Source organism: Manis javanica, chromosome 4 (assembly GCF_040802235.1).
Source record: "Manis javanica isolate MJ-LG chromosome 4, MJ_LKY, whole genome shotgun sequence".
In the NCBI taxonomy this organism is placed as follows: Eukaryota; Metazoa; Chordata; class Mammalia; order Pholidota; family Manidae; genus Manis; species Manis javanica.
This window is the reverse complement of record NC_133159.1, coordinates 143,386,983-143,401,730: the sequence shown is the minus strand read 5'-3', so window position 1 is coordinate 143,401,730 and position 14,748 is coordinate 143,386,983. Positions and strand designations below refer to the sequence as shown.

Genomic DNA, 14,748 nt, shown 5'->3' with positions numbered 1-14,748 from the left:
CTTTTTCTGAAAGCCAGACCTTAAGATCTAAGTCACTATAAATAATTTGAGTCTGCTTTAGGTCCCACCTGAGCAATGTTGGCTTGGGATGCCAAGCGAATCATTATGTCCAACTTCTCTAGTTTAACATAGATAGGGTCATTGTACTTTACAAAGAAGACTTTGATTTCCTGCTTCAAGATTTCAGGCCTGCGGAATGAAGAAACCCAAGATAAGAAAGGTGAGACATGTATTGATATATCCTATAAGTCTGTATTGATACCTAAGCTGTGCCTCTCTGCTCCCTATCCACTCGCCCCAGGGAAAAAACCCACAAACTTCTTCTACACCCCTTTAACTGTCTATTTGGCAGACTATTTTATCCTTTTTAATGTTCAGGAGATATACTGCCAAAAAGAATTGCTGGAAGAATGACACTCTGCCTCCAGACAATGGCCTGCACCATATTAAGCAGGCAGTAGCTAGGATACCATTAAGAGGCCCTCAGAAAACAAAGCCAGTTGGAGAGCAACACCAAGCATTTATTACAGGAACACTCTGAAATCAATGCCCTGCTGACTCTGGGCAAGTTGCTCTGCCACACATTTTCATTTCCATACATTAAACACAGCTTAACAATTGCCTCTTTATATATCGATATTATTAAGTTTAATTCAAAATGATAAACACTTAAATCATCACTAATTCATTTTTTCCCAACCTTTTCTGGACAATTAGGTTGATGTTCCTCAGGGCGACATACTGCACCTCTGGCTCCCCAGACAATAAAGTGACAAGTGGAGGGGCCAACTTCTTCAGCAGCATGTTGTAGTAGTCAGAGTCCTTAGGTAACAACTCTAGAAATTTCATTAGGACTTTTACTGCTGAAAGCACCACTGCTGAGTTGGCATGAGATAGTCGGGGAGTTACCCGCTCACAGATGCTGAGGGCAGAAAAGGAAAATTAGTATCTTGAGTTATAATTTCTGTGCTTAATCCAGTCTATAATGTGTCAGAGTTCCATGGCCCAAGTATAAGAAATTAAAGAATCAATTAGATAAGTCAAAGCTCCAAGCACAGGTAATAAAACCGGGATCCAATACTGCAACGCCAGCAAACTACAGGCAGAGCATGTACAGTGGTAGACTTTAGGAAATCAGCAATAAGGGATATTCAAACTGGAAGGAAATTGGCTACTAAACCAAACACTTGAAGCTCACACTATTTACCTTCCTTTTCAGAGTTCTGTGTCCCCTTATTATGTAAGAGCTCCCTGCCTCACAGCCTATTTCTCCCTAACCTACAGGAAGTCAAATTAAGCATTCTGAGTATTATTTCATAGTGAGAGATACCATCCAAGTGTGGCTGAAGGTTTCATTGTAAGATGCAGGAAGAAGTGGGTTGACAGAGAAAACTACCCAACCGCTTGCCTTCAGGATAATAAGAGAATCTTTCAAAGGGTTTTTGTTTGTTTTTTTAACAGAAGCACTGAAATATTCTCTCAACCTTTTCTCCTTGTCTTAGCTCCTGCCACGTACACTTAAATGCCTTCCGAAATCTTGAATACTGAATTATCTTTTGAGCGTTCTTCAGAAATAAACCTTTTATAGCTTTTATGCAACATAGCAGCTAGTTACTTATATTCAGTTAAGGATACAAGATAAACTGTTTCTCTCCTTTCCTCCTAGATCTACTTGACTGAACTCCTTGACCTCCTTCAGGTCTTTATACAAATGCCACCTGCTCAGGAAGGCCTTCCCTGACTAGTCCCAAGTGGCCAGTATCACTTAGATCTTTCCCTGCTTTACCTTTCTTCTTAGCACTTATCATCATCTGACATATTACGTATTCTACTATATATACATATTATATGTACTTCTGTCCCCATCCCTCAGAATAAGTGTTCCAGGAGGGCTACAATTTCTGCCTAACCACTTCTATATTCTCAGTGCCTAGAAGAGCATGGACTCAAAAAATATTTGCTGAGTAATTAAGTGTGAGATGTCAATGACCAACAGAGAATAAAATTTTACCATCGTAAAGTTCTTTCCAGAAGATACTTGTACTTTCAATGAGTGAAAGGATCTATCAAGGTAAACTTTAGTGAAGTCCAGAGGGAACAATTTCCCAGACAAGTGAAGAGCACTTACGTTATAGTAGCTTGAGCTTCAGCCAGGCAAGGAAGGTTCTTATCTACTATAATTAAAATATGTCAGCTTTAATACAAAGCCAATATTTCTTCAGAAGTACTTTGCCTACTACAATGCCTATATACATAAAATGCTCATAAAAATTGGTGAAGATTGCAACTCTGTAAACTAAAATGTGTGTATGTGTATATGAAATTTAGGAGTTCATTTCTGATAGAGAAAATTTGTAACATGAAAGGAGGAAAGGGCTGAGAACAACCCAGGGGTACCTTCAAAAATCTTCTCTAAATTCAGAGTGCTTTGATTTCTGTATCTAATGTAATACATTAAATATAGAACTTTTTTTTGTGTGTGGTGAAAACACACTTTACCTAGTACTAAATTACAGATATAGCTCAGATCAATTAACTCCTATCAAGCCACTTACTATGTACCTGACAGAATGAAAGTTTGTCACTACAATGAGACACTCGGAAGCCGTTGTTTGTCAAATGGCCAGGAACCGCTGTATGGAGATGTGAGACCACGATGAGGCAGATTTTAGGAGAAATCAACTGTACTACTCACATAAGAAATGAAAAACACACACCTCTTAAGAAAAGCTATTTTTTCATGGTTTACTCCACCACCTAAAATGTTCCTAAATTGAGTGAGAAAGTACCATGAGGACAGCAGTATCTATCCCATAAGCCACTGATCTTCCTCAACATAACAGACCCTTATTCTCATACAGACACTAGAACTTGTTCAATCAGACAAGACTCCCAGACACCATGCAGGCAAACAGACTGACCTCTGAGCCTCCCGGTCATCTTTAGGGTTGTAATTAGACAGGCAGTCCAGGATGAAAATCTGGCCCCATTCGGTGCACTCATTCAGGGCTGTCAGCAGCTTATTAATGTTCTGTGGGTTCAGATCAAGTAAGTTGCTATTTGGGTGAGATTCACTGATTTCAGATAATGCTGCTACAGCATTAGCCACCACCTGGGAAAGAAGCAGGTAAGACTTTGATTTACCAAAAACAGTACATCTACAGACAAATACTTAACCTTCTCTAAATCACTTTATAGATATCAAGTCATTACTATTCCTGAACATTTTACACAGGCAGCATAAACAGATAAAACTGCTTTCAAAACATACAGGCACACCTTAGCTCAGTGACTACACCAAGGTGAACACTGAAATGAACTGAGTCGAATGAATTTTTTGGTTTCCCAGTGCATATAAAAGTTATGTTTACATATACTGTGGTTTATTAAGTGTAGCATAGCATTAAAAAATGTATATGTCTTAATTAAAAAATACTTTATTGTTAAAAAAAATTCTAACCACATCTAAGCTTTTGGCAAGTTTGTCACAGATCACCATAACAAATACAATATTAATGAAAAAGTTTGAAATATTGGAAGAATTGCCAAACATGACAACAGAGACATAAAGTGAGCAAATGGCGTTGGACAAATGGTGCTCAAAGACTTGCTTGATGTAGGATTGCACAAACTTTCAATCTCTGTGAAATTCAGTTTCCTCATCTGAAAACTGGTGAATCCAATCATCAATTTTAGTTTGAAGATAAAATCAGATGACATATGTATAAGTGCATCTACAAAGCCTTGTGCAAATTTAAGGTGATAATAACAGCATAATTCATCAAGGGTAAGTTGAAATTTTTTACATTAACACCTCAAACTGGGTTGCCTTTTGTAATCAATAGCATGCAAGTTTAATAGGAAGTATTTTTCTTTCCAGGTACCACAGAAAATATCAATGCATCTTACAATCACTGGCAATTTAGAATCAGTGAATTATGGTATTTCAACTGTATCCTCCTTTCAGGAAGTATGATAAATGAAAAATTGCCACCAAATTAAAAAAGTATACTTGTATCCTGACTTACAGATCTAGGAATCCACATTAGCTGCAAAATAAACAAAATGAAAATGAAAACAAATTTTAAGTTTTGTCAAAATTATAGGTTTTTAATATAACTGACAAATCTACAACCAATCAGTTTAACTTAAAAACTCCAACAACACCTAAAAATAAAACAACAGAAAAACTATACAATGGTCCTATACAAGTCAATTTAAAACCACGTTTGCTGTGAGGCTCCCAGTTGTTACTAAAAATAGCAAGGAAAGGCTAAATATAAAAATTCTTAAGTACAAATGAGACATGATGGGAGAGAGCAGCTTCAGTAATTACATATATCAAAAACACTCTTTGCCAGTGTATTCATTGTATTTATTTATTTTTTAAAGAAGAAATAAAAACCCATCTTCTCAAAAAAAAAGAAAATTCTCAAAAATGCCAGCTCATTGTAGTTCTTGCTAAAGTCCCTTGTAAAAACCTTGAGAAACTAAGAGTTGTGTGATTATCCTTTTGCTGGAAAGAAAAGAAAGGATTTGGCCACAATTTAACTATTTGAATATCCGTATTATCTAGGTAGCTGGCGGTTTATTCCAGCATGTTTTTACCTAGAAAGTAAGTGTCGAGAGAATATGACTTTTTAGCCGAATAATACATTTATAGCAATATCCATTATTGTGTGTATGATAATGCCACAAATGGAATCATCTTTAGCTATAATTTAATGATCACAACAAAAATTGCAAGATGAGAAATCAAAGACTTGTGGTAAATATGGTTATGGATACAGTATTTTTGTTATTAAGACAAATTGGGAAGAAACAACTAGTCCACCTATCACATGGTAGCATATGTGAAGTTGTTTTCTGACTTAACTTTTATTTGCTGACTCCCCCATCAAGATGGCATTTAGTGAAAACTAAAGGCATAAAGAGTAAAAGAATAATCCCCTCCATCATCTCAGTGCTTTACACGCAGGGAAAAGGTTATTTTATTTCCCATGCATGATATACTTGATAGATTCAATTACAGTATAAAAGATCAATGCCATACAAAAAGACCAAATATTGTTTTCATCTATTGCTGCCAACATATGTCCAGTCTTGGTAACCAGTTGTCCAAAATAAAACATCTTACGACATTTACCATCGCTGCCAGCCAAATCCTTTAATGGTGTTTTTTTTTTTTAAGTTAAACATAAGGTCCATTAATAGGAGACATAGAAGAAAAAGTGAGAATTGGGGTAATTAAAAAAAGCAGTGGCTGAAAGGAATGAAGCATTAGAATCCCTCTGTTAGTATCACAGGCAACTGGAAATTAAACCAAGTATATAATGCAGCTAATAAAGTATATGTTCTGGTGGTAAAACAGGCAATTTCTGCTTATTATCACATTAAAAAAAGAAAGGGAATAGGGAAATGTAAGTCTAATTAAAAGATCCAGAGAAACCAGATTACAAAATCATGTTCAAAAAAGCCTGCACTGAGAAAAAGAGATCACTGCCAAATGGTCGCTGAGCCAATGATCAACCAGAAAGATGTATCCCCCAGTAACAAAACTCTACCTTCTCCCTTTCATCTCCACATTCAGGCTGTTACATTTTCAGAAATGTACCAAAGCAGGCTCGTAAAAGACTGCTTAGAGTTCTCCTGGTCAATAAGCCATGTTTCTCTCAGTCTTTCCTGGAAACATAAAATAAGCCAGTTACACTGAATCTTAAGTAGAAAAAGAAAGAAACTGACTTCAAGACAGCAACTGGATGGCTAACTAGGGTATACAGGATGATTCAATTGTCAATGTTTATACTTTCTCCAGATTTTTGTACTATATCATAGTACCTATATTGTTGATTTTCTTTTTATATTGTCAATTTTAAAAAATAAACTTTAAAAATAAGATTGAAACTTAAGATTTACTTTCTCTTCCTAGAAAGCCTCCAAAAAAATAAATCAGTATCACAAAGAACAAATCAAACCCTTGCATTAACTGCCCTGACACCATATATTAAAACAAAGTTCTCTCGTTTCGTTGAACCATCACTCTGAATTTGAACTATAACTAACACATTAGTATTTTTTACCCCTAGAAAATTGCCATTTTTCTTAGGAAATACTAAAAGAATATGAAGACAACAGTGAAAAACTAGACTTCCCAAGAAAGGGTTTCTAAAGCAAGTTTTGCTTTAAAAATGGATTTTCACTTGGCTTATTTCACTGAGCATAATACCCTCCAGCTCCATCCATATTGCTGCAAATGGTAGGATTTTAGTTAACTTGTCTGATTTCTCTCAGATGGTTCAAGTTCATTTGGACAATATCCATCATATCATAGATAAATTCTCACAAATGCCTAGGATGCCTAACAGATTTTCTTGGTTTCACTGGAGATGGCTGGTAATTATAGGTCTGCTTTGGTTATGTAACTGTATTCATATTATGTTAATGTGTGTGCGCAATTTAATTAGTAGTTTAAAACCTATACATGCTTAAGTTACTCTACAAGAAGATATGTCAAAGAAATAATCAATCCTCCCATGTTTTCTTCCATCTGCTACTTCTATAGCTTTTCTTCTTCCTTCCTAATTACAACCCTTAAATAGAATTCATGCCTCATATCGAATTTACTGAGTATCATAATTCCTCCAAGTGGTAAAGATACCTCAAGAGAAATGCTGGGCACAGAAGCCACAGGGCATAAATCTGCAAAGAAGTAAAAAGCTAACCTTTTCAACCAATATGGCTTCTCTCTCATTTACCAACTTTACATTTCCCTGCAGGGCCCCGGAAGATGACTGGTTAGCCAGAGATGGGTAAGATTCCTCAAGGGAGGAACAACCTAAGACAGGCACAGTCACAGGGGGGCCATCAGGTGAGAAACTGGGGATAAACAGAGCTGAGGCTTAGAACCTCACCCCCCCCCCCCCATTTTCAGAGAAATCTTCTGCATCTGTGGATGTTTTATTGCCCTTGTCTAGCTTGGATTAACACTTAGTCTACAGGCACACACCTGATCATCTACATTTGCTCTCTTACAACACTAAACTCTGTTTTCTACCTTTATCATGCATCTACCTACCACTTCAGCATTTTATTTAAAAAAAATAATAATAATAAGGGAGAAATGTGGGACTCACATATAAATCAAGTATAAAAATCAAACAAATATTCATATTTGACCTGATTGTTTATGTTTATAGTTCATAATGCATGATCAAAACCGAAAGTTTCTGTGAAGACTGCCCTTGCACTGTCACCATGTAAGAACTTATTCACTACGTAAGAACTTGTTCACCATGTAAAAACTTGTTCGTTATGCTTCAGAAGATTGGAGACTGACGAGAATTAGGCTTGGGGTGGATTAATGATTGTGCATTGAGCATTGAGTCCCCTATACAGAATTTTATTGTTGCTAACAACCATTTGATCAATAAATATGAGAGATGCCCTCTCAAAAAAAAAAAAAAAAGATTTTCAAATAGGTTTTCTTAAGTGAGTTTCTTCAGTACATTGGTCGATTTATAAAAAGTTGGCATCTAGGCTACAAAAGAACACATCCATAGAGTAAAAATAATATTTTATATTTCATCTTGCCAGAATTATTTTCTGGCAATTAACAAAATTATGTTCTGTTCTTTGTGAGACTGCAACTAAACCTTACTCCTCCCCACCACAGTGGACCTAATGTAATATGAGTACTTCAGAGATACAGATATTAAAGACAAACATACACATAAAAAAACTATGTATATAGATACATATAAAATCACACTCAAAACTAGACAAATCTTTCTCTGCCTTAACTAGACTTCTCTTCAATTCAGTACTTCTATGAACCCTTGGAGCCTGCTGAATGTCCTTTAAAGTAAGCAGTTTGCATCCTGACCTACTTAATAGAATGAGTTGTACAAAAAGACAATGATAGCTAAAGTTTATTGAAGACTTACTGTGCACCATTCATGCTTACAGCAACTGTGATGTAGCTGCTATTAAAATCCACTTATTACAGATAAGGAAAACAGGTTTTAAAAATTAATTTATAAATGGGGTCAGAGAAATTCTGTGACTTGCTTACTCAATATAGCCAGAAAGGGGCAGTGCTTAAATATGAACTCTAGGCCTATATCTGATTCCACAGTCTAACTAGTACTCTAGAGACAGAGTACTAATCACTCTAAACAAGTTCCAAGAGCTGTGACCTTCAATGGGGGGGGAAGGGAAAGAAAAATAAAAGTTGGGGGAGATATATCAAAATATTATTCCAGGCAAAGGTGACATGCAGATTTATATGGGGAGGAAAATGTATTCTTCTACTTCATATATTTCAGAGATAATCATATCCTGGCAACATTTAAAAGAGGCAAGATTTACTATCCAGTTACAAAATCTTATTTATAGCTACCCCTACCTTACATGCAGGACATAAATTTTACTTTTTTTTTTTTTAAAGGAGCAAGCTGGAGCAGCAGGGGTATGGTTAGAATAAAAGTGATCCTGTAAAAAAGAACCCCAGAGGAAATCCAGATACACAGTGGAAGTGGAGTATCAGAGACAGAAGCTCCTTTATGAGAAATCTCTCACACACTTGCCTGTTCCTTTCAACGGTTTTCATCCTGCACTCCTTCCACTTATTTTCACAGCTTCAGAAACCCAAGATAGCACTTTCCAAAACAGTGCCTTCCTCCTATTAACTAAATTACTTTTTAGAGAATTTTCAATTCTAGCAATGACCTTCAAGGTCAAACAATCAGTTTTCCCGTTCAATTTGCAACTCTTTCGGCTGGGTGCCCCTGGAGACCTGAATAGAGTGAAAGCTGTAGAACAACTGACCAGAACTATTATGATTAAATAAATACATGGTTTACATATTTTTTATCCTTCTAAAAATCAGCAACAGTTTGTGATCTCACTTTCTCCTTCATGGAGTTTGCCTCAAAGGACATGTTAAAGCATGGGGCTTTAACATATATTTGGTCTAAGAATGTTTCAGTCATTATCCTCTCCTTAAGGACACAGAGACAATGCAGTACCAGTTAATTCTCCCCCTCAAACAAGTAACACAGCTCAGGCTTTAATCTAAGACACTGTCCAGAATGCTAACAGGTAACATATCAACTATAATACATTCTACACTGTTGGGCTTTTTTTCCCCATCTTCTTCCCTGGAATTAGGAAGTTGACTCAACATCTACCTAGCTGATTTCATTATGGCAAGAAACTTTGAATACAGGGTAACAAGAAGTGATTTTCAAAGCAGACTCAAAAAATTTCATTACTTAGATGGTTTAAGATGAGGTAAGAAAAAAATAGAAATATTCTCAAAGCCAAAACACTACAAATAAGTACCTACAAATGGACAAAAGGTACTCTTAAGAATCAAGGAGTTACTTGGCTCACTGACCCTAAAATCACACTAAAGCATGCTGCAACATGAACAAAACAACAAAAGCTATTTTCCTAACACTTACGATCATCCTTTCAACAGTAAAATTATCCTTCTCCAATTTACAGCCTTGAAATTATCTAAAAGGGGACACTAAGAAATGATAAGCCATGATCTTTGGCACATTACTGAATTAATGTGTACAACAGACCTAGTTTTCAGGAAGTTGTGATGAAAACTGCCTTAAAGGTACATCCTTGAACACTTACTTTTTAAAAGTAATTGAGAATGATGCAGTAATATTGTAAAGAGATGTAACATCATTTATGGGCAAGCTGCCCTCGGTGTTACCCTAAAAAAACTATGTCTGGCCTTAAATAACATACACAAAAGAATTAGGTTATCTGTAAAAAAATACACTTGCCATTGAAAGATTAACCCTTCTAAACTCATTAACATCTAGCACCATGCTCACTGTACAATATAGATTATAAATGTTTGTTATTTTTATTAAGGGCTTATCAGATTACCTCTATATGAGGTCCAGTATTAAGTTCTCTGCAAACTTAATATCCTTGAATGCTCACAACAATTGCATAATAGAAGCATTGTTTACAATTCCCAATTTGGAAATGAGGATACTGAGAAGTTTAGAAAGACCACACAGCTAACATGGCAAAACCAGGATACAAATCCTAGTCTGTTTGGTTCCAGAGCCTAAATTTTAACCACTATGGAGTGGTTAAAAAATTTCAGTTACAAAGCACTTTTCAGTTGTTGAGATACTTTCATATAGAGTCAACTGTTTATAAAAAGTAGTGATTAAATACATTTTGGTATCTGGGATTGAATCCTAGAATAGCAAAAGACATTTGTGTTGAAACAGGTAAAATTCAAATAGCCTATACTTTACTTAATAGTAATGTACCAATGTTAATTTCTTAGTTTTGATAAATGTGACATGATCACGTAAGATGGTAACAGTTAACAGTAAGTGAAATTGAATGAAAGGCCTACAGGAACCTGCTGTACTGTCTTTGCAACTTTTCTGTAAATCTAAAATTATTCTCCCCCAAATGAGCTAAGAAAAAAAAAAACACCTAAGTTCATAATAATATAAATAAACTGATGTTTTTTAAAAAATGAGAGTACACAGAAAACGACTTCTATAAGTTTTAGTACAAATGAAAACAGAAATGACTTGCTTCCTCTCCAAGTAGAGACCGAAAAGCACTCAAATGAACCAGTGGGAAATTCAAGAGCTGGTAATTGGACTTAAATCAAAGCAGCCTCCAAGGATTCCACTTACGCAACACTCCAATCCTGCAGAAATTAACAGTGGCTCCTCTTTTAGTACCAAATATAACATTACTCACTTAGGGGATCCAGACACAGACTGAACATATTACCTCCTACATTACTACTGTCAATTGCCGACCACACAGTGACCCTCTCACGCATGCCTAAAATTCTACCAGCTCTGGGACTTCTTTATGGACATTTGGCATGATGAGCATTAGGCATTTCTAGTATCACTTGTGTATAATATTTTAATTTTATAACTATCCTACTCATATATATTTGGGAATAAATGAAGTCAAAGTACTAAATCAAGTGAGGTTATTAAGGTTTTCTCTTTGTTCTAGGCCTATCATTAATAGACAATTTAACATGGCCCACACGGACACCAAATATTTCTGACAAAAATCCTTTTGGAATTTACAAAGTGATCTAGAGAGACCTGAGTTCTCCAGGATTTATTATAATCTCACACTGACAAGAAGCCACAATAAAGTAAACCTCCTAAGTCCTAAAAAAATTACAAAAATCAAAGCTTGCATGATGGTAGGTCTGTTCCTCAAGAATAGCTGTGGTCTATTAAGCATTTACTTTATATCAAGCATTATAAATAAAGTCCTTTATGTCCAAAATAATCCAGTAAAATAGGCATTTTACCTGTTTTACACATGAGGATACTGCGGCTCATTTAAAATAACTAGTAAGCAGTCAAGTCAGGATCAAAACAGCAGGCACTCTTGCCCTAAAGGCTATGTGCTATTTCCACAACTCCACTGTTCACAACCTTAGCACCACTGACACTATAGGACAAATAACTCTGTGTTGTAAGGCTGCCCTGTGCACTGCAGAATGTTTAAGGTGCCCCTAGACTCTACCTACTAGATGCCAGCAGCACCCCTTTCATCAGCTATGACAACCGAGTGTTTCCAGACATTGCCAAATGTTCCCTGGGGATCAAAACCACCTCCAGCTAAGAACCTCTGCCACAATACCCTGCTGCTTCTACATGCTGGCTAGCGCATGGTTAAAATACAGTATTTCTGGGAAGAAAAGTATTTCTCATAAACAGCTGTCCAGAATAAGTTCAAATTAAAAGAAGCTGACAGTTTAACTAGAACCTTTGCTAAAGGCTATAATGGGCCAAGGTGAGGCTTTTCTGAGAGCATGCTGCTTGTGCACAAGAACCTTCAACAAATTATTTTTTTTAAACTAATTCAGCAGTTTGTGCTTTTGCAGAGAGGACAGAGCTGTGGAAGAGGGGTATTCCCATGGGCAGCTCTCAGAGTGATGGGATCTGAACTGAGAAGGCTTAAAGATGGAGACCAAAGGGGGCTAAGTCCCTAAGCCAAAGGGACTTAAAACTGGGCTCACTAACAAGCAAAGCCCATGTGGCGGGGCTGTCAAGAGAGTCTCAAGTGGCAGATTTAAACATATGGTAACTGAAGTTGGAATACCTCAAAACACCTCTGAGAAAGAAAAGAAACACCACATTAAGGAGGGAAAATCCTAAAGTGTGGGCAAAAACGTTAGAGAACAGTCACTATCATTGAAAAGTGCAAAGTGACATTTGTGAAGAAATCCTGAGAGCTGTTTTCCCGTCACTCCACAGTGTTTCCTCATTCTGAATACAAGTTTACTTGCAAAATAATGGATTAATAAAATCTGCACCTGAAAACAAGTTTAGCTCTAATTCCCTCAGAAACGGATTCACTACACGAATACCACATTAAATATTTTAGCAATAATGTTAACTTTTGCCTAATATCTATTTAATAATTACAGAAGCTGCAGCTGTCATCTCATTAGCTCCCACAAGCAAGGTACTTTTATGCAAAAGCTCAATTAATACTCCCAACAACTCTGACATAGCACCCCTCACTCTACAGAAGAGGAAACAGACTCAGGGAGGTTACACTACAACTTAACAGTGAGACATTTTTACTTTGAAGTCTGTTCTCTTTCAAACAGTATTTCACTGTAAGTCAGCTTTAACTCAAGTATAAAGGTAAAACAACTGCAGGAAAATGAAGACCAAAAAAGACAGGGAATGAAAATAAAATAGTTCTTTACTTGTAGCAAGCTACACCATCCAGGAACAAGCCTGGAGGTCCACAGAACCCCAAGAGTAGCCAGACCTTGACTAACAGTTCACTGTCAGACGTCAAGGTCACATCTGCTGATGGTTCGGGGCCTTCACATCTAGGATATCTTTCTGAAGTGAGCTACAATGGAACTACAAAGGCAGAACCCCCTAGAAGTGTTGTCTTTTTTTTTTAAAGTGATTTTACTACTTGCTGGTAATAGTGCTGCCACTGTTTGGAGCAACTTCCAAAAAAGTAGACCCAAAGTACCCCTCAAGAGCAGTAAAGTAGGACTCATACCCATTTGCAGAATAAGAGGACTGAGAGGATTTCCATATTAAAACAGTTTAAAGATAATTAAAGGCCTTTATGTTCAAATTTTTAACTGTTTTGAGAAAATGCTGTTGTAGACATACATCCATGAAGGTGAGGACCAGTAATGGGTACTGGGACTAAAAACTGGAATAGAACCCAGTTACATTACCACTAGCTATATGACTCTGGGATAATTCTTTAGCCTCTCTGAGTATACATATCTGGATGTAGTACATAACCTCCACATCACTGGGAAGATATGACAACTAAGTAAAACACTGTAAGTAAAAGCACTCATCACTGTGCCTGGCACAGAATACACTTAAATTTAAATTTCCTGTTTCCTAATGACAGAGGGTCATCATAAGCCTTAGGATATTTTCGTATGTTTGAGCTACTACACCTTACATTCCACCATTACATCTTGGAAGGTGCTTAACACTCACACACTTATCTGTTTCCCATCAACACCATTTGATCGAACTCCTAAAGGAAGATCTGTGGTCTAATGGTAGTTTTAATACTATCTGGCAAAAAGCAGGACATACAGTTGAGATGGAAAAGTATGGATTCAAGATCAAAAGTAGGCATGTGTGTATGTGTGTTGGCTACCTATTAGTCCAAGCCTTTCAAGTCCTTCACTAAAACAACAAGAATGAAGAACTCAAAACATGATTTAAAAATAAGTCTGTAAAACAAAGCCAGGAGAAGAGTAAGGCAAGCCACTCCACCACATACTGTAAAGAGCCACCCCACTCTCAGGCTTACATAAGTTCAGAGTCGGCACCTGAGAGCAAATGCTTCCTTGAATTTTGCACCCTGGGCACCTTGGTTGCAATAGGCTGAACAGTATCAGGGAAAGATCTGCTACTGAGAAATCTGACAAGAACGAGAAAGATACTCTGTTTAGGGGGAAGTACGTCCAACAGTTTAGGACCAAATGCTGACACCTGCTCTAAGAAAATATGCAATAAAGATACAATAAAACAAAAGGCATTCCTGAAACGGTTCCTAAAAAATCTACCAAGTAACCTTAAATTCTCTCCAGAAGTTTTCTCAAAGATACTTTGTAAAAATTCCCCAAATCATCTGCTGGTTTGTAGTAAAACCAGGTTGAGAATTATTAAAAAGGACTATAGTTACCATGTTATAGTAAATAGTGACCCATGACTGGCATGTACTGATAATTACTGAACGTGGTGATAGTAAATGGGTTCATGGATTCATTTCAAATTTATTTTATTCATTTAGTCACTCTAGTTTTGAGTATGTTTGAAAATTCCCATCAGAACTATGGACTAGGTAAAAAACAGCCCATCTTCTACAATGAAAACTTTGAATAAATCAGACAACTTAGGCTTGTTCCAGATAATCTCAACCTCTCAATTCACCTGAATAAAGATCTTTAAGTGCTTCTTAGGTACCAGAAAAAAAAGCCTTTACGAAACTCTGATAGTCCGTATCCCTGACCATCTGACTTTATAGGTCCTGCTTTGAAGAACTTACGTCAGGGAAAAAACGCCTTTTTCTCTCCCAAATGGAATTGCCTGTATGAGATATAATGCATTTCTACCTCATCGCACTCCACATTCTTGACCCCACTGAATGTTCAACAAGTTTCCATAGGGTATGTGATATCCTGCTCATCTGGATGCCCAAAATTTGGAGTGTGCA

General features: G+C 36.6%; 1 protein-coding gene across 8 annotated transcripts in view; it reads right to left on the bottom strand.

Moving 5' to 3' along the window:
- Positions 1 to 14,748, bottom strand: part of LOC108407510 (adaptor related protein complex 2 subunit beta 1) — a 148,206-nt gene that overhangs the window by 107,907 nt on the left and 25,551 nt on the right. For all 8 annotated transcript variants that reach the window (XM_073235250.1, XM_073235249.1, XM_073235252.1 and 5 more), the window contains 3 exons: positions 2,922 to 3,112; positions 701 to 922; positions 69 to 189 (listed from right to left, as the gene is read on the bottom strand). In XM_073235250.1, coding sequence (XP_073091351.1) covers positions 69 to 189; positions 701 to 922; positions 2,922 to 3,112 — 534 coding nt within the window. The remainder of the gene's footprint in view (positions 1 to 68; positions 190 to 700; positions 923 to 2,921; positions 3,113 to 14,748) is intronic.